Source organism: Hippopotamus amphibius, chromosome 6 (assembly GCF_030028045.1).
Source record: "Hippopotamus amphibius kiboko isolate mHipAmp2 chromosome 6, mHipAmp2.hap2, whole genome shotgun sequence".
Taxonomy (NCBI): domain Eukaryota; kingdom Metazoa; phylum Chordata; class Mammalia; order Artiodactyla; family Hippopotamidae; genus Hippopotamus; species Hippopotamus amphibius.
Window position 1 is genome coordinate 169563420 of NC_080191.1, and position 20200 is coordinate 169583619.

General features: G+C 39.9%; 2 protein-coding genes across 9 annotated transcripts in view; one reads left to right on the plus strand and one right to left on the minus strand.

Moving 5' to 3' along the window:
- The first annotated feature begins 1948 nt into the window (after positions 1 to 1948).
- Positions 1949 to 20200, plus strand: part of DLG1 (discs large MAGUK scaffold protein 1) — a 275356-nt gene continuing 257104 nt past the window's right edge. For 6 of the 8 annotated variants that reach the window (XM_057739270.1, XM_057739274.1, XM_057739275.1 and 3 more), the window contains exons 1-4: positions 2701 to 2836; positions 3220 to 3269; positions 3965 to 4096; positions 19744 to 19910. In XM_057739270.1, coding sequence (XP_057595253.1) covers positions 3251 to 3269; positions 3965 to 4096; positions 19744 to 19910 — 318 coding nt within the window. In that variant the 5' untranslated portion in view covers positions 2701 to 2836; positions 3220 to 3250. Of the gene's footprint in view, positions 2036 to 2700; positions 2837 to 2943; positions 3096 to 3219; positions 3270 to 3964; positions 4097 to 19743; positions 19911 to 20200 lie in introns of those variants that run through there. The other 2 variants (XM_057739271.1, XM_057739273.1) reach the window with 2 other exon arrangements.
- On the minus strand, positions 2324 to 3263 carry LOC130855017 (basic proline-rich protein-like). Its single transcript, XM_057737821.1, has 2 exons — positions 3220 to 3263; positions 2324 to 2836 (listed from the first exon to the last, which is right to left on the minus strand). Exon 2 carries the CDS (start codon positions 2756 to 2758, stop codon positions 2324 to 2326), a length of 435 nt encoding a protein of 144 aa, XP_057593804.1. The 5' UTR covers positions 2759 to 2836; positions 3220 to 3263.

The window sequence follows — 20200 nt, forward strand, 5'->3', positions numbered from 1 at the left end:
GGAAGAGCCTCCTTTAATCCCAGTTAAGCCTTCAAATGATTGCAGCCCTGGTAGACATCTTGACTGTGATCTGTTGAGACCACAAGCCAGAACCATCCATCTAAGGTCCTCCTGAATTTCTGATGCACGGAAAATGTGAGATAATGTTCAGCTGATGTTTTAGTTACTATGCTACTGAGTTTTAAGCTACTAAGCTTTGAGGAATTTGTTATGCAGCTACAGGTAACTAGTACAGATGGACAGAAGGGAGGAGTAAAGAGTAAAGGCCCCTCATTCTAGGCCTGGACTTGTCCTGGCCCCCTAGGGTGGAACAGGTCCTAGCTTCATTCACTCATGTCCATGTTGGACACTGCTGACCACACAGGGCTAGAAGATGACAAGAAGGAAGGGCTCCATGCTCTCGTCTCCACTTCTTCCTCCCCCTCCTTTTTGTTTTTACGAGAGGACTAGGAAGACACTGAGAACTCACACTAATTTTGCTTTTGACTTTTCAGTGGCTGCTGAGACAACCTACATTGGCTGCGGGTCCTGGAAAGCAGGGCTTGGATCTTTCTTTCTGGCAAGCGAATCCACACAAACAATAGATGAAATTAAGGGGTAGGTGAAATCCCTCCCTCCTTCTCCTGAATTCTGCAGAGATTTCATTCTTAGAATGGTTCCTTAAGTGGAACCATTTCATTCACGGCTCATCAATGAAGTCTTGATAATAAGAGCATGCACGCCATCAGCCATTTTCCCTATGGACCCTCCCCATCCCCCATTTCACTATTTTAAAAATCCTTGTATTTCAGCTCCTTGGTTTTAAGAGCTTCCTTTCACTTTCCCATCCCATTTCTTCTCTGAAATGCTGCTTTAACTGTTGCTCAAGCTCCCACGACGCAGGAGAGCATAAAGTTTGCTGCCAACACACCAGCAACATACTCCTGTCAAGCTGTCCAAAATCACAGCAGAAGGAGTCCTGGACTGGAGCTAGGAGAGTTCATTCTGGGCTGCTGTCACTGATTATCAGCCTATATGTCCTTGGCCCAAGTTGCTTCCCCTCTCTGGACCTCAGTTTCTCTACCTTAAACTGAGACGGCGGTCTAGACGAACTGTTCCGTGACTGGGTTCTCACAGCAAGTTAGGATTCCGAGGTGCAATCCAAAAGCGAAACCCGCACACCCCTGAGCAGCCGTGATGGCCGGAGGACCAGGTTCCCCGCACTTCCCTTCACGGGCCCAAGGATACTGCTCGGCGAAAGGCTGTCTGGTTTACTGGGAAGCGCCTTCCGGTTCTGAAAGACATGATCTGCGCGGTTCCAGTTCTGTCCCTAACTCTGGGCGATCCTGGGCAAGTTCCTTCCTCCGGATCTCAAAGCAGGGAGGCCCCCGGTGCACAGAAGAGGCTCGGAGAGCTGGGAGCGACCGGGAGAGCGTTTCCCGAGCCTCTTCCCACCACGCGGGCGACTGAGCCCGGGGGCGGGGTGCCGGCCGGCCGGGACACGCGCTCCCCGCGGCAGGCGGACCTGCCACGGGCCGAGCCGGCGGGGGTGCGGCGGCGCCGGGGGCCGGGCGGCGGCCACAGGTGCGCGCTCGCCGCGGCGGCCGGCGCTCGGGGGGCGCCCGGAGCCGAGGCCTGGGCGGGGCGGCGGGCCAGGGGGAGGGACGCGGGGGGACGACGGCGCCCGCGTCCCCGTGCCACCCGACACGCGCTCGGCCTCGGCACGGGTCGCTCACGCTCAGGGCATGCTCTAGGCCAGCCCCCGAGCTCTGCTCCGACCGAGCCCCGTCCCTCCCCCGCCCGCGCTGCTCCACTCCAGCCCCCCCCAACTTTCACCGAGGGGCGCCCGGCGGCCGCGACAGGGCCAGGACAAGGGGCGCCGCGCCTCCCGGCCCCCTCCCCGCCCGCAGGCGCCTCCCCGGCCCCCGGCCCCGCCCCGCCCCGGCGCGGGGAGCCGGCGACTCCTCCCCGGGCCCGCGCTCGGGCGTGGAGCTGGCGACGGCGCGCGCAGGGAGGCCAGAGGTGTCTCGCGATGTGTGGCCGGGCCCCGGCGTAGGTGAGGCCGCGGCTCCCCGCCGACCCCCTCGCGCGTCGCGGGGCCGCGGGACACACCGGCGGGCCGGGGCGAGGTGCCGGCGGGCTCCTCCGGGGACCCCGGGCCACCTGTAGAGCCCGTGCGCCCGCCCCTTTGTCCCCAGAGCCACTCGGGCGGCCGCGCCTCTCGGCCAGAGGCCCCCGGCCGCGGCCCGCGCCCCCGGCGGCCCGCCCGGCCCCCCCGGCCCTCCTCCCCCGCTCAGCCGACGGCGGCAGCGCCGAGAGCCCGGGCTCGGCGCGGGCCGCCTCCTCACTTCCCATTGGCTGGGGGCGCCGGGCGGGCGGTCACGTGGGGGCGCGCGGTCCGGATCCGGGGCCGCCATCTTGGCGGAAAGTTTAGGGGGAGAGCGGCCGGGGGCGCGGGAGGAGGCCGGGTTCCGGGGGTGGGGCGGCGAGCGGCGGCGCGGCCGAGCGGCGGGCGAGCGGGCGGCGGCGGCCTGCGGGCGGCGGCGCCGAGGAGGAGGAAGGCGAGGCGACGGGGGTGCGGCCGCGGCGGGGAGCTCCTCCCCCGTCCCTCACCCCTCGCCTCAGCGCCGCGAGCCCCGGGCGGGGCGGGGGGACGTGGAGCGGGGCGGGGCGGGGGAGCCGCGCCGAGACCGGCCGGGCGCGCCCCGGCTCCGAGCGCGCGCCGCCCGCGGGAACTTTGTGGCGGCGCCGCGGGGTGGGGGCCCGCGGAGGGGTGCATGCGGGGCGTCGCGGAGAGCGGCCGCTGCCCGGTCCGGCCCCCGCGGGAGGCGCTCGGAGGAAGCGAGCGAGGAGACAGGCAAGCGAGAGGAGGGGGCCCGAGCGGGGCGGCCGGCCGGGGCCGAGGGTCGGAGCGCCGCTTCGCGCCGCGGTGGCGGGCGGGGGGCCCCGCGTCTAGGCATTTAGTGCCCGGGGCGGGGGGCAGCTTTCGAGGAGGGGTGGCCGCTGGCTGCCGTCCGCGCGTGCAGTCGCGGGGGAGCCCAGCCCCAGGTAGACGCCTTCCAGGTGGACGTGCTGGCTGGTGAGGCGCTTCCTTGCACTTGGGAAAACTTTGCCAGGTGGGCTTTTCCAATGAGCCCTGGGAGTTTTTCGATATGAGAGTTAGGGGAGAGGCTCGTTTAACCTCGATTCAATTCTTCTCTAAACTTAGGTCTGTTTCCTTTCTGTTTTGTGTTCCTCAAGGTGTGTGCCCTCTCCCTGATTCTGGAGAAAAATGCCGGTCCGGAAGCAAGGTGAGAATTCACGTCGGAACTCTTTTGTGGGTGTGTCTTGCTTTTCTGTATGCCTCTCTTGCGATTGCTGTGTTTTAAAGATGTTTGTGTAGCTCTGATGAGACAGCACAGCCCTAGCCTTACTACTTTAGGGACTCTAAGCCTCACATCATTCAGACGCTGGAAACACCTAACTGTCAAACTTTTTTCCTGACATCGCTAATGATTGCAGAGGCAGTTAACTTTTTCCCTCTGAAATGTTTTCTTTTTAAAATTATGTGTTGGTGTTTTAATATTTCATTTTATTATTCTTAATAAACACTTGTGAGCAAATGTGGGATACTGGCTAAGAACTAGTTGTTTTGAAACACTTAATGTTTGAATTATAATGACAAATTGTAGATAATCTGCTTTTGTATATCAGATCAGCTGCGACTATGTTGCTAATACTTTATCAAATGATCACTAGTACACATCTGTTAGGAACTACTCACCTTCCTTTATCTATTGTAACATGTTGAACATCTTTTGAATAGTTCTGGAAATATATATATATGTGTACATGACCATAGTAGTATGGATTGACTTGGAGGATTTTGGGAATTGTTTAGGTGCCTTGCAGAATCAGCTGCATAGCCAGTTCGTAATACTTTCTTGTAAATATATAATTTTAATCAGACTCTTTTTTTTTTTTTCCTTTTTTTTTTTCTTTTCAGATACCCAGAGAGCATTGCACCTTTTGGAAGATTATCGTTCGAAACTAAGCCAAACAGAAGACAGACAGCTCAGAAGTTCCATAGAACGGGTTATTAACATATTTCAGAGCAACCTCTTTCAGGCTTTAATAGGTGGGAATTAAACCTTTCTTTGTGACCATTATGTGTCACCTGGGCTTAATGCTTTTATGAATTCATTTATTTTGAACTTCAGAGAGTGATATAGTTGGTTCTCTGTGAGGCACTCAATAACTTGAACATCCACTGAGTTCTGTATTTTAATAGTTAGGCCAGTAACCTTTCCAAAAGTATCTAATAACCGAAAAAACTTTTAGTATGAGTATCTCAGTGGTCTTTGATAACAGAGTTTAACATCCTAACATTAAAAGATGAAGAAGTTGCAAAAATGTTTCAGGATCCAAAAAGTAATGACAAATCAAAACAAAAAAAAAAGCCAAACAAAAAAAAACTAAAAAAAAGTAATGACTGAATAACTGTTAACTTGTTTCTGTATTTGACTTGTTATTTCTCTGGAGTCCCTGTTTAAGAACACTCATTCCCTTAATTTAGAGCTCTGCTTAAACTTGGCATTCGTGGAGTCAGAATTTTAGGCCTGGAAAATGATCTTACAGATGATCTTGTCTAAGAATACTGAATTGTATTCTTAACTGTAACTTAAGTTTGATGTGGTGCCTTGTTTTAAAGGAGAACTGAACACATAGTGAAGAGTGCTGAGTTCTCCTCCTGACAGTGCCATTGCTTGAATGATACGGTGCAAGTCATTTGATCTTTTGTAAGTCACTGTATTAGCTCTAGCATGTGGGTGCAATGGAACGGCAGTTTTTAAGCCTTTTTCTAAAAAATAGCTAGACTCCTTTTTAAAGCAGAACCCTACATTTTGTGCGCAATCCCCAGTATATAAAACAGGATAATCTGTCTCTGGTCATCTTCTCTAGGTACCTTGAAAAGTGTACAAACCACTGAACTAGAAAAATTGTCCCTTTCAATTCTAAGAGTCAAATGTATTTTTATTAGTCATTGACTATATAACATATTAAAATAACATGTATATTTCATTGCATTAGAATTTTTTCCTCAGTAACTTCAAAGTAGTTACAGCCTTCTATCTATCTATTAATGGAGTAACTTTTGATGTCATTTGAGGACTACTTTCAAGTTAATATATCCTGTCAAATAACACACTGGTAAATTGATACTCTACTAAATTCGTTTTAGAATTAAAGAAGACTTTAAAGAAGATGACTCCATACAGCTGAATAATTTTTTAAAATTTGGCACTGTTATAGACTTTTGAAAACAGACACAACAGAGAGGACAGTATAATGGATATCTGTCACGCATTTTTTTTTTTTTAATAAATTTATTTATTTAACTTATGTATTGGCTGCATTGGGTCTTCGTTGCTGCACACAGGCTTTCTCTAGTTGCTGCGAGCGGGGGCTACTCTTCATTGTGGTGTGCAGTAGTGGCTTCTCTTGTGGAGCATGGGCCCTAGGCGCGTGGACTTCAATAGTTGCGGCACATGGGCTCAGTAGTTGTGGCTCACGGGCTCTAGAGCACAGGCTCAATAGTTGTGGTGCAGGGGCTTAGTTGCTCCATGACGTGGAATCTTCCCAGGGCAGGGCTTGAACCCGTGTCCCTTGCATTCGCAGGTGGATTCTTTACCACTGCGCCACCTAGGAAGTCCTGTCACACATTTTCAAAAGTCAGCAGCATTTTGCCTTTTTGTTTAAACTGACGGGCATTTTCTGCATTTGTATTTCTAAGCTCTGAGGTTTCAGGTCCAAGTGGATCAGAGTGGATTCCTCTGAAAAAACAAAAAGGAAGGGAAAATCATTTTTAGTTATTTGGTTTTCTAAATCACCATTAAACCTAGGAATGTTTTGTTTAGTAGGGTTACTGTTTAGAAAAAAATAGTATGACTTGTATGTCATCTTTTACATACAGACATAGAGTCTCTGTGTGGAGACTGCGACTTAAGAAAATTAAATGGTAGTGAAGTAACCAAACAGAACCTACACTTAGATTTCGCCATGGATTGGAGGTAGATTTGCAAGGTTTAGGGGGATTTTTTTTTTTTCATGTGTTCTGCCTTGCCTGTTTTGAATGTATTTATTCTTACGCATAGTTGAATTTTGATACGATTAGTTTTCTAATTGTAAGTTATATTTGTGAATCTTCTTTGTCCTGTATAATTTTATTGGTTGTGAATTTACTTTGATATTTAGATTTACTTATATTTTAAGGTTTTATAGAATGTGGTATCAGATTTTGGTGTAAGAAAAGTAATAGATTTTAGGAATTTTGAAACAGGTAAATTTAGTAGAGTTTTTTTTATGTTTCCATGGTGTAGTTGAATTAATTGTTGATACTACTAAATTAATACATGCATGTTTTTGGTGCATGCTTAAGTTGGGTTAATTTATTAACCTTTATCAGTTTCTTTGAAAATTTTTAGGTCAGTAAGATTTTTTTGCTTTGCACCTGTACGGTTGATTTTGAAACAGTGTAGTATGTAATTTGAGCTTATAAATTAGCCTAAGCTAAACTTCTGTGTTAACTGTTTTATCCTTTAGTAGGTAGCACTCTATCCTCTGAGATGATACCTGTGGATCATTGGATTAAAGGAGATATGGGGTCTTGACCGCTAGTTGTTTGAAAGTCATGTGGTGCTTAGGTTTTTGATTTCTAGACTTTGGAAATCATTTCCTTAGGCTATAGTGAGTTATCTAGTTACTTCTTTGGACTTGGAGCCTGCAACGGTTATTTATTGATTAACTTCTTGAATTGGTAGTTTGTATTGGCTGTTTTCAGGCATTTAAAAAAACTTTGTGTGAGTCTGTAGGGGTTTGGTGTTATAGAAACGTTGACTTCTTTACCCCCCTCCCTCTGTAGTTGATTTATTATTAAGATTAGGTTTCTGGTACCTTGGGGTTATTCAGAGGAACAAGCAAGCACACATTGCACTACATCTGTTCTAAGATACCAGTTTTTAAAAATTTTAATATCTCTGAATTTGAGATGCATTTTTAATGGATATATATTGGCATTGGTTTTACATTCTTAGTGGCATGTGAAATAATGGTGCATTTTAGATTTATACTGATATCCGCTATATCAGCATCTTCTGTTCAGTGAAGTATGGCAGTCATTGTTCTTGCTCTGATGCTTGGTAGTATCCTTGAAGGATGGCTTGAAGATTTAAAAGTTATTGAAAACAGAAAAGTTTCTATTAAGTTTTGAGTTTCAGCTAAGTTGTTTCTTTAGAGCTGAATATTTAAGTTATAGCTTTGGAAAAAGTCCATGAACTATACATTTGTTGGAAATTTATTCCCCAGATATCTGGTGATTATTTTTGTATAAATGGGAAATAAAGTCTGCCTAATTTTAATCCCTAATTTAGGTGAGAGCAAGTTGAAAACTTAATATTTTTGATTTTGTATTCTCATTTTTGGTCCTTATATTTGAAAATTTTGTGAGTAAAATAGACTGGATATGGTTTGATAACAGTCAAAGCTCTGCTGTTTAGGTCGATAGTGGTTTGAGGTCATTTCTGATTCTTAGGTTTTTCTGGAATCTGAGAGGACCTTGGTAGTCCTCAAAGATTTCATACCAGTCTAGACCCCTGGGTTACTTGGGATCAGAGAACTCATCTGCTTTCCTTGTGCACAGGAGAAAAATCTGGGCTCAAGATTAGGCTGGCTTTAGAGTCTTAGTAAGTTGAGTCTTTTATTTGTATATTTTGTCTGTGGTAAATAGCAAGCTTATTTTAATGCACTATTTAATTTTATTTCTGCAAATATTTCAAAATGAAGATGGGTTATGTAATAAAACTGTCCGTTTCTGAGCTTTTTTAGTTTCTAATTCATTTGTTGCTACTTTATTAACAGTTTCACTTGCCCTTGTAAACGTGGTGAAGGACATTTAATTTGGAGATACTGAGTTTCTCCAAATTTAGAAGTATAAATCCTTTTTTATTTTAACTGTAAAAAACCCATAAAATCTATCATCTTAACCATTTTTAGATGTAGCGGTCAGTAGTGTTAAGTATATTCATATTGTTGTGAAACAATTCAGAACTTTTTCATCATGCAGTACTGAAACTCAATACCTATTAAACAACTACTCCCCTCTTCCTCCTCCCTCCAGCCCTTGGTAACCACCATTCTACTTTCTGTCTCTCTGATTTTTGACTGCTGTAAATACCTCATATTAGGGAAATCATCAAGTATTTGTCTTTTTGTGACTGGCTTATTTTACTTAGCATAGTGTCCTTGAGGTTCATTCATGTGGTAGCATGTGATAGGATTTCCTTCCTTATTAAGGCTGAATAATATTCTTGTGTGTGTGTGTGGGGGGGTGCATGCCTATATATATGTATATGTACATAAATGTGTGTCAGATATTTGTTTATCCATTCATCCATCGATAGACATTTGCATTGTTCTGCCTCTTGACTGTTGTGAGCAGTGTGGCTATGAATGTGAGTGTGCAGGTATCTCTTTGAGAACCTGCTTTCAGTTCTTTTGAATGTACAACCAAAAGTTGGATTGTGGGATCATATGATAGTTACATTTTTAATTTTTTAAGGAACCACCATCATGTTTTCCGTAGCAATTGCACCATTTTATAATCCCGCCAACAGTGCACAGGGGTTCCCGTTTCTCCACAGGCTTGCCGACACTTGTTACTTTCAGTTTTTTTGATAGTAGCCATCCTAATGGATGTGACAATATGACTCCTTTTTAAGTATGTAAAAAGTAATAGTGGCTAACATTTATGGAACACTTTTTGTGTGCTAATAAAAGTATCTCATTTTGTCATCATAATCTTCTGAGGTGTCTATTCACCTATGAGGTGATTGTACTATTTTATAGGTTAGAAAAAAGAGGGACTGAGAGATTGTATAGCTTGCCCAGGGACTCTCAGATAGTAAATTGTGGAGCCAGAAGTTGGACTCAACTAATCTGAACCCAGAGCCGCTCTTCACCCTCAGCTGTTGGGCACTCTTCATCAGAAGTGGAGCGTTTAATATGAGCGCCCTGTGACTCTTAGTCATCTAGCGTTTAAGATGTTGAAATAATTTACTGTGGACACTGACTTGATATTTTTTCTCTTTCTAGTGTGTGAAACAACAAATTATAATACAAACAAATTATAATAATTTTAAAATTTTATATACTTTTCTTTTTGGGAATCAAAATGGCTTTTTAAGTGTATATTGGGTTAGACAAAAGCAGAGTATCTGTGCCTGAGTAGGTTTGACTGTTGTGTATTTTAGTTTATAAAAATATTGTACTTTTAGTGATAAAGCACACTGACAACAAATATGTTTAACAAAGTTGTTGATCTGTAGGGTCAGTGTTTTTATTTATTTATTTATGTATTTTTAAATATATACAGTTTATTAGGATCTAAATTTTTTTTTTTAATTAATTAATTGGTTGCATTGGGTCTTTGATGCTGCAAGCAGGCTTTCTCTAGTTGTGGTGAGCAGAGGCTACTCTTTGTTGTGGTGCATGCACCTCTCATTGCGGTGGCTTCTCCTGTTGTGGAGCACGGGCTCTAGGCATGTGGGCTTCAGTAGTTGTGGCACACGGGCTCAGTAGTTGTGGCTTGAGGGCTTTAGAGTGCAGGCTTAGTAGTTGTGGTGCTCGGGCTTAGTTGCATGTGGGATATTTCTGGCCCAGGGCTCGAACCCGTGTCCCCTGCATTAGTAGGCTTATTTTTAACCATTGTGCCACCAGGGAAGTCCTGGGTCAGTGTTTTTAAAACATTGTTTTTAAAATAGTTTTTACTTTGAAGGAGAATGTTTATAATGATGGAATGATGTTTATAATGGTGGAATTTACACACTTGAAAAGTATATTTACTTAGTAATCAAAGTTTACAAATTTCCAGTTATAATCCTAAAATGTCAAAATTCCTTAGAATTTTTTGCGTATTATTGGTTCCAGTGATGTTATATTTTAGTTTATTGTTAACTTTGTGCACCTGTGTGTGTGTGTGTGTGTAACTTTGTAGGCTAGATTTAAGAAAGGAGAACATAACAGGATATGCATCAGACTGTTGGCTAAAACTTTATGGAATTGGAGGAAAATTTTATTGACTTTTTGGTTGGCGGTTTTGATTGGATTGTTAGTTATTTGTTAAGAGTTGTACTTACTCCTCCTTTGAAGCAGTGCTTTGATTGTGCTGAATCTGGTTGAATTCTCTTTAGAACCTTACAATCACAGAGCTGTAAAAGCATCTGTAAATATTTCTTCTAGACTAAGCTATTTCATCTATGTAGGGACAAATTTTTTCCTACTCAAAGTTTCCTTTTCAAATTTCAAGTTTTCCAGTACACTATCCAGGTAATGCATTTAGTTGTCATGTCTCTAGTCTCCTTTAATCTGGGCACCTTTCCACAGCCTTTGTCTTTTATGACATTGACATATTTAAAGAATGCAGTTCCCCTCTGCTCTTATTTTTTTATATAATGTTTCTCAGTTTAGATTTGCCTGATATTTGCTTGTGATTAGACTCAGGTTATGTAATTTTTATGGTTCTGTATAGCCAGAAGTATGTGATGTTTTCTGCCCTTCATTGGTAATGTTAATTTTAATCATCGGGTTAAGGTGTTATCTGATTTCTCTAGTTACTTTTTTCCCCTTTGCAACTTAAAAGCAATATGTGGTGGAGACACTTTTAACACCTTGCATGGACCCTGCTCTTTAGCAGAATTTCCATCTAGACTTAGCGTCCATTGCTGGTGCTTGCCTGAGCCAGTTTTTACTATGTTGAAAATGACAGTTGAAGAAGTATAGTCTGGTTTTTTTTTAACAGCAGCACTTCTGTACAGTTTTCACCTAACACTTGGCATTTTACTGTGATTAAGAGCACTCCTCTCCCAGTTATCTGTCTGTCTGACTCCCTGTCTAGCTGTCATGTTTCTTTCAGTGGTTGGTTTATTTTCATCCCTAATGATTTTGGTGTTGAGATTGTCTCAGTCTCCTAGTAGGAGGCTTCTCATGCTTGTTCTTACATCTTTATGATATGCCCTCATTTTTTTTTTTTAAGCACTTTCTTACTTTTTGGCATAACAAGATGTTCCTGGTTCGTCTTGTATATATCCTGCACCAGCCTTAAAATCAACCATTTCTTTGAGAAGCTGTGGTTCTTTTTGATACATACCTTGTTTTAAGGAATACCTTATTACTGTTAGTCATATAGTATTTTTTTAAATTAATTATTTATTTACTGTCAGTGTTGGGTCTTAGTTGCTGCACTCGGGCTTTCTCTAGTTGAGGTGAGTGGGGGCTACTCTTTGTTGCAGTGCGTGGGCTTTTCATTGTGGTGGCTTCCCTTGTTGTGCAGCATGGGCTCTACGCACATGGGCTTAGTAGTTGTGGCACACAGGCTCAGTAGTTGTGGCACGTGGGCTTATTTATTCTGCAGCATGTGGGATCTTCCTGGACCAGGGATCGAACCTGTGTCCCCTGGATTGGCAGGTGAATTCTTAACCACTGTATCACCAGGGAAGTCCCAGTCATAGTATTTAAAGTGTTGGAATAATTTATTTTGGACACTGGCTTGACGTTTTTTTCTCTTTCTAGTGTGTGAAACAACAAATTATTATACATACTTTAAAATTTTATATATTTTTCTCTTTGGGAATCAGAATGGCTTTTTAAATGTATGTTGGTTTAGATGAAAGCAGAGTATCTGTGCCTGAATAGGTTTGACTGTTGTGTATTTAGTTTATAAAAACATTGTATTTACTTTTAGTAAATGTTTCCCTCTGATAATGATAAATGATAAATGTTTCCCTCTGATAATGATAAAATGTTTCCCTCTGAAATGGCAGGGTTATAGTTCGTTGTTTTTTAGCTTTCTAGTTGCCTTCTTTCTAACCCTCCAGGAGAGAATTTATAAGCGTTTAAGTTCAGATAGATGTACTTTATATGAAATATCATAAGCAAGAAAATTCTAACACCAGTGAAACCTGCTACTTCTTCCATAGGGTGAATACCCTTCTAGAATGTTATTCTTGTGTATATGTACACACTTTCATCTTGCAGAACAAATTCCCTACACAAATAAAACATAATTGTTTCTACAATTCAGTGGGAATTGATACTTAAAATCCGTGTATAAAGTGAAAAATATAATCAGATTAAAATTATCCTTAAAAATCCTTCAGAAATTTAACAGTGTCTCAGAATAACTAAAATACAGTTGTTTTTCCCTCTAGTTGAAAGAAATCATTGTTTCTTCAGTTGAGCAACAGATGAAGTAGTTGGCTTGTGTTTAAGTGACCTCTTGTACTAAAAGCACATAATGGCTAGCATCACATTCAGCACAGTGAGATATAGAGAGATGCTATGGAAATGGAGACTACCTGAGGGAACAACCTTCTCCCTTCTTATTTTTTACTTGCTGACATTTACTTACTGATAGTTAGAATTGCCCTTTTTCTTTTGATGGAAAGGGGTACCATGGTTGAATTTGCTTAAGTGTATAGAGTGTGACTTCTCTGGGCTGTATACATTGTAACTTTTTAATCCCACAAAATTTATCATTATGTGGTTTTCCATGTATGGATTTGTACCATTTAAAGACTGTATTTCACTGTATAACTTTACTGTAGTTTTATTAATGATATCCTAGGAGCATTTTGTTGTGTAATTTTTCTGCATTATAAACAACATTGCATTTGTATATGCCTCTTTGTTCTATATCCTTGATTATATCCTTTGGATAAGTTCCTAGAATTAATTGCTTGGTAAAAGGGGGTGTGCAATTTAAAAAGGCTTTTGACGTGATTAAAATTATCGTCAGAAATGTTATATCAATTTAACTTTTTAGATGTTATGTAGAAGAATGACTAATGTACTATACCTTAAGCACTACAGAGTAGTATCTATCTTTTTAATATTTTCTATTCTGATATGTGGAATATAGCCTTAGTCATTTTGATGTTTTATTATGTATTTCTTTGAATAAATAACCAACAATGTAAGAATTTTCTTACATTGTTGTTTATTTTAATTTCTGTGAATTATTTGTTCATGTCATTTGTACCTCCCACCACTTTTTTTTTCTTTTTTTTCTTAGAGGTATAAAATCTACATTACAGATACAAATTCTTTCTGCCTTGCAAGTTGTAAATAGCTTCCATTGTTTGTCATTTGTTTTTAAATGTTAATTTTTAAAAAACACATATATTTATTTATGGTTAGATTTGTCAGGTTTTTTTGTGCTTTTTACCTTTGGTAGTATGCTTAGAAAGGCTTTCCTATCCCTAAGATTATAAAAATATTTACTATACTCAAATTCTGTCATGGCTTAGGGTATGAAATTGCTTGTCTTTTAATATAAATTCATTATTTATTATGCTCCCTTAAACATTGAAAAAAATTATTAGCCTTCAACTTTTTCAGCAGATCTAGGTTTACAGAAAAATTGAGTAGAAAGCACAGAGTTCCCATATCCTTACCACCCCACAATCCTGTTTCTACTATTGACGTCTTCGTTGGTATGGTATATTTGTTACAGTTAAGCCAGCATTAATATATTATTAACGAAAGTCCATAGTTTATAGTAGGGTTCACTCTTTGCCTTATATATTGGTAAACCTGACGTACACATTTGTTGCTTTGACAAATGTATCCACTGTTACAGTATCATACAGAATAGTTTCACTCCCCTAAAAATCTGTTTTCCACATGTTCACTCCTTCTCTCCCTCCCCCCAGACCCCTGGCAACCACTGATCTTTCTACTCCTGTCTCTTGCTCCACTTGTTCATCTCTTTCTCCCTCTTCCTGTATCCCTGGCAACCAATGATCTTTTTATTGCTGCTATAGTTTTGCCTTTTCCAGAATGTTATATAGTTGGAATCACAAGCGTGTGGCCTTTTCAGATTGATTTCTTTCACTTAACTATGCATTTAAGGTTTCTTCATGTCTTTTCATGACTTGATAGCTCATATGTATTTTAAGTTTTTAAAGACTTTATTTTTTAGAACATTTTTAGATTCACAGCAAAATTGAGAGGAAGGTACAGAGATTTCCCATATACTTCCTGTCCCCACACATACATAGACTTATAATCAGTATCTCACACCAGAGTGTCACATTTGTACAATTGATGAACCTACATGAGCACATCATTATCACCCCAAGTCCATGGCTGTACCTTAGTAGTCATTCTTGGGGTTGTACTTCTGTAGGTTTGGACAAATGTATGATGACATGTGTCTACCATTATGGATACATATCTATATATATATCCACACTGTACAGAGTAGTTTTACTACTCTAAAAATCCTCTTTACTCTGCCTGTTGATCTCTCTCCTGCCTCAGCCCCTGGCAATCACTGATTTTTTACTGTCTCTATAAGTTCTGCATTTTCCAGAACGTCATATAGTTGGAATCACACAGCACGTAGCCTTTTCATAGTGGCCTCTTTCACTTAGTGATATGTATTTAAGGTTCCTCCACATATTTTTATGGCTTCATAGTTTTTGTTTTTTGTTTAATTTTTTTTTTTTTTTTTTTTAGTGTTTAATAATATTCTGTTATCTGGATGTACTGGTTTTATTCAGTCACCTCTCGAAGAATATCTGGGTTGTTTCCAACTTTTGGCAGTTATGAATAAAGCTGCTGTAAACATCTTTGTGCAGGTTTTTGTGTGGGTAAATACTGAGGAACATGATTCCTGGATTGTATGATAAGAGTATGTTTAGTTTTGTAAGAAACCACCAAACAGCTGTCCAGAGTGACTATCATTATGCATCCCCACCAGCAGTGAATGGGAGTTCCTGTTGTTTCATATTTCTGCCAGCATTTGTTGTTGTCGTCAGTGTTCTGTATTTTGGCCTTTCTAATAGGTGCGCAGTGGTATCTTTTTGTTTTAATGTGCATTTTCCTAATGATATATGGTGGAGCATTTCTTCATATGCTTATTTGCCATCTGTATCTTCTTTGCCGAGGTGTCTAAGGTCTTTTCGTAATATTTTTTCCATTAACTATTACTTACTCATAGGTTAGAGATGTTACCTATATTATATTATTACGCATTCTTGAGTCTATGTTTAGACCTCCTATTCTGATCGTGAGTTAGTACTCTTTTCCAGAACGTATTCACTCCATTATTATTTACTGGCTGAATGTCTTAAGTGTTCAGAGTAAACTCATTAATTTAATTCTTTATTTTTATGAAGTTGGTCTTCTGAGAATAACTTGGATTTTCAGACATTGGCATGTTGAATAGACTTTTAGGAAATAGGAGAGATTGGGATTACACTAGAATTTACCATGTTTGTTTTTGTCTTATATTTGTGTAGTAACTTCTGTTTTACTTTAGACTAGATATCTTATAGTACTGCATGTTATACTCCCTAGTTTAGAAAACTCCAAAGAAAAAGTAGAAAATAATATTTTGAATCCTAGAATGTTACTGTGTAGAAACACTAATCTTGTCATAATGATAATCTAACCTCTTTTTTTCCTAAATCTTTGTAGTTATGATAATTCTCTTCTGACATATAAAGTGTCAATTAACTGTAAAGAACAGGGACTGCATGGGAAATACAGAAAATTCATACTTGGGACTCCTAAGAAAAACTCAGTCTCTGTGTGCGGTGTTTCCAGAGGGTGTGTCTTTTGGCTGAGTGCACCTTTGGGAAAGCTTCACTGATACAGCTGAAGGGACTGTGCTTGAAGAATAGGTTCTGGAGGAGTGTTATGATGCTGCTTGCTCTGTTGTCCTGGGACACCCTAAAGGTGAGGCAGTGTGGTGGACAAAGGAAGGAAAGTGTATCAACGATGAAACGTTGGTCAAGATGGGACATGGGTCGAGAGTAAAGACTGTGTGCGCGCGTGCGTGTGTATTTTTTAAAGACAGTGATAATAACTGTGCTGCCCTGTCATATCAGCAGTGTCAGCTTGCTGTGCACGTCGGCAGGTATTTCAGTACTTTTGCTTATGGTTTTAGTTTGCCAAGTATGGTAACTAATCTCTTTTCATGTTGGGTCTTATCTGGCAATATTGGTTATCCTGACCCTGGTAAGAAACAGATATCTAAATAGCTAAAATATTATAGCTAAAACCCACATATTATATCCCATGCACTATACTCATTTAAATGCCCCTAGACTCTCATCCAGCTCAATTCTTAATTGTGATAAAATATATATGGCATAAAATTTACCATTTTAAAGTGTGCGGTTCGGTGGCATTAAGTACGTTCACATTGTTCTGTAGCTATCCCCAGTATCCATCTCTGGTACTTTTTCACCATCTCAAATTGAATTTCTTTACCCATTAAACAGTAACTCCCCATTCTCTCCTTATCCCAGTCTCTGGAAATGACTTCTCTTTCTGTCTGCATGAAGTTGACTATTCTAGGTGCCTCATATAAGTGGAGTCATGCAATATTTGTTTTTCTGTATCTGGCTTATCCCAGTTAGTATGATGTCTTCAAGATTCATCCATGTTGTAGATTGTATCAAAATTTTATTCCTTTTAAAAGATGAATAGTGTTACACTGTTTGTATGCACCACATTTTGTTTATTAACCATTCATCTGTTGATTAACATTTGGGTCGTTTTCACCTTTTGGATGTTGTGAATAATGCTGCTATGGACATGGGTGTATAAATATCTGTTTGAGTCCTTACTTCTAGTTCTTTTGGGTATATACCCAGAAATGGAATTGCTGGATCAAATGGTGATTCTATGTTTTAATATTTTGAGAAACCACCATGCTGTTTTCCCCAGAGGCTGCATCATTCTGCATTCCTACTAGCAATGCACGAGGGTTTAATTTCTCCACATCCTTATCGACACTTCTTATTTACTGTTTTGTTGTTAACAGCCATCCTAATGGGTATTTACTCAACTTGTTTTTTCTTAAATGTGATATAGTTAATAATGTGGATATTTGGTTTTCTAGTCCATAATAGCTCAGATACAGCAAATTAGAAAGGACTGTTTGATAGATTAATATAAGACCTAGAAATGAGGCATTTCAATTGATAGTAGCAAGTTGCAAGTGAACTTTTGAAAAATTCATGTAGGAAACACATTACTCCTTGACCATACTAGATAGTAAAATGTTACTCTGAATTATATTAGTCTAGATCTGTTGTCTTGTACTGTAGCCACTAGCCACATGTGGGTATTTAAGTTAATTAAACCTAAATAAAATTATAAATTCATTTCCTCAGCCACACTAGTCACATTTTAAATTCTCAGGAGTCATTTGTAGCCAGTGTCTCTACCATATTGTACAGTATAACTATAGAACATTTATCATTGCAGAAAGTTATTTTGAACAGCCTGGTCTAAAATTTTGAGATGTTATTTAAAGGCAATCAATATATCAGTATTTCTGCTAGTTAATTATAGAATAAAAGTTCATACAGAAATTTAAGATTTGAAGCTTGACTTACAGTATTGGAAAATATAATAAAAATTTTAGATAGTGATGTGGGCTATTTATTGGTAACTAACCAACTGCTCAGCACTCACTTTGTGCAATTGGGAGGCATAATATTGTACAAGGAGCTGTTTTTTTTGTTTTTTTTTGGAGTGGGTAGGAGATCTCTCTCTCTCTCTCTCTCTCTCTCTCTCTAGATAGGTAGGTAGATAGATCTACAAATATTTATCTCCTACATATATAAAATATGTATCTCTTAAATATATAGAAATATATGTCCTACTATGTAGATATATACATACTCTCACACACATATATGTCTTCCACAAAAATTTTTTTTCCCCAATATTTTCTGGAAAATAGTTTCCCTGATTGTTGTCACAGTGTCTTTTATAGTTTACCCCCCTCCCCAGCCTTCCACAAACACCAAACACATACACACCAGTTAAGGCTCTGACATTGCAGTTAGTTGCTATGTCTTCTTTCCTTTATACGGAAGAGTTTTTAACTTTTGAACAATTCATTTTCCCTTTCATGACATAGACTTTCTAAAGATACCAGGCCAGTTGTCTTGTAGAATGTCTCCCTCTGAATCAGTTTTGTTGATCGCTTTTCTGGTGTCATTTAGTTTGTTCCTCTGTCACCTGTATTTCCTCTGAGCTAGAAGTTGGTTCTAAAGACAAGTTCAGGTTAAACAATTTTTGTTTGGTAAGAACCATTTGTAGCTGATGCTCTGAATTTGAGTTTTAATTTTTTCCACGATGGTTTTTTTTTGTTTTTTGGTTTTTTTTTTTTTTTTAATTATTTATATTTATTGGCCTCATTGGCTCTTTGTTGTTGCACGCTGGCTTTCTGTAGTTGAAGAGAGCGGGAGCTACTCTTCATTGCACTGCGCAGGCTTCTTATTGTAGTGGCTTCTCTTGTTGCAGAGCACAGGTTCTAGGCACACGGGCTTCAGTTGTTGCTATGCATGGGCTCAGTAGTTGTGGCTTGCGGGTGTAGTTGCTTTGTGGCATGTGGGATCTTCCCGGACCAGGGCTCAAACCCGTGTCCCCTGCTTTGGCAGGTGGATTCTTAACCACTGCGCTTCCAGGGAAGCCCTTCCATGATGGTTATGTGAACATTTTTATATAGTGATTCATGGTTTATAAAATGCTTTCACATACAATTTTCTGTAGCAATATTAACATCTTTGTGAAGTGGGTTCATAGTATTCTCACTGTCAGACGGTAGTTTTTACTAGCCCTTTACCTAGAAAGTTCTACAATTCCACTGGTTATCAAGACTAAAAAGGGAGTTACTACTGTCTTCTGACTTTTTTAAAGAAGATACTAATCTTTTCATCATATTGAGAAACAAGAAATAAAAGTCATTCTTTCAAAGTATTATTTACAGTTATTACATTTGAACTTATACAAGATAATACCCGATCTTTGGTGTTAAGTAATAATTTCCCTTCTTTAAAAAAATCAATTCAGAATTATACGAGGTGAATAAAAAACTAGTAGTGGTGTACTTAAACATTGTATAAATACCACTCAGAGCTTCTGAGCAGCATGAATAACCAGTGTTAATATACTAAGTTCATATAATTCTAGCTGATAGCAGAGTAACTTGATCTTTCAGATTATCCTGTGCTGCTGTAAGTACATTTATCATTCCTTTTAGAGTTTTGTCATGCTTTTAACTGATTGTTTCTAAATTAACATAAAATATTTTAACTTACTGCTTTCTAAATATTCAAATTAGAGGGTATCTAAAAATACTTTCTAGTTCTTTGATTTTATTTTAATGTATTATTCTTTTTTTGTTTTACTTTGGTTACAAGGGCAGTTAAAACCACTTGAAGGGTTTACATTTCCAGCCTGGATATTGGTGATACAAATATATAAAATATCAGTAATGACTTATGTCTGCAGAATTCACAGTAATGGTATTAACTGCTGTCTGTTAGGAGCCGAGTATGTGCCAATGTGCACTTTACATGTGTTATGCTGAATCCTTGTAACAGTTCACAATGACTAAGAGGCAGGTTATCAGAGACTAAGTAACTTGCCTGTACATGGAGCTAATTGGTGGTGGAGTAGGGATTTGAGCTCAGCACTGGCTTTGAAGTATAAAAAGCCTGTGAGTTTTACACTGTGCCCAGCAGGTGCTGATATGGCTGTGACAGAATAAAATGAGAAAATATTCACTGTTTAAGTACATCATGAGATTGGATTTATTTTACTAATCTAGAGTAAAAATTTTGCTTTTGAGTTATGTTTTAGCAATGTATAGTTTAATTAGAAAATATAAATACTTTTGAATTTTCCTCTCCTCACCTCTAGATATTCAAGAATTTTATGAAGTGACCTTACTGGATAATCCAAAATGTATAGATCATTCAAAGCAGTCTGAACCAATACAGCCTGTGAATACTTGGGAAATTTCCAGCCTTCCAAGTACTACTGTGACTTCAGAAACACTACCAAGCAGCCTTAGCCCTAGTGTAGAGGTAAGATAAAAAAATTTTTCCTTAAGCTGTTTTTCAGTGATCAATTGGGGCTGCTAATTTTTTTTCATCTTATTAGAATGGGTATTTTGTGGAAGTATCACTTATAATGGAATAAAAAGGATGGGATTAAAAATATTTTTGAAAGGAAAAGCTCAGAATTTCTGGTACCCCTGTCTTAAATGTTGTGAATGGTTCAAGGTCTGAAATACTTGACTATTAAAGTATTACATTAGTCTTACTTAGTATTATTAATACTTTAGTCTTATTAGTATTACTTAAAGTCTATTACT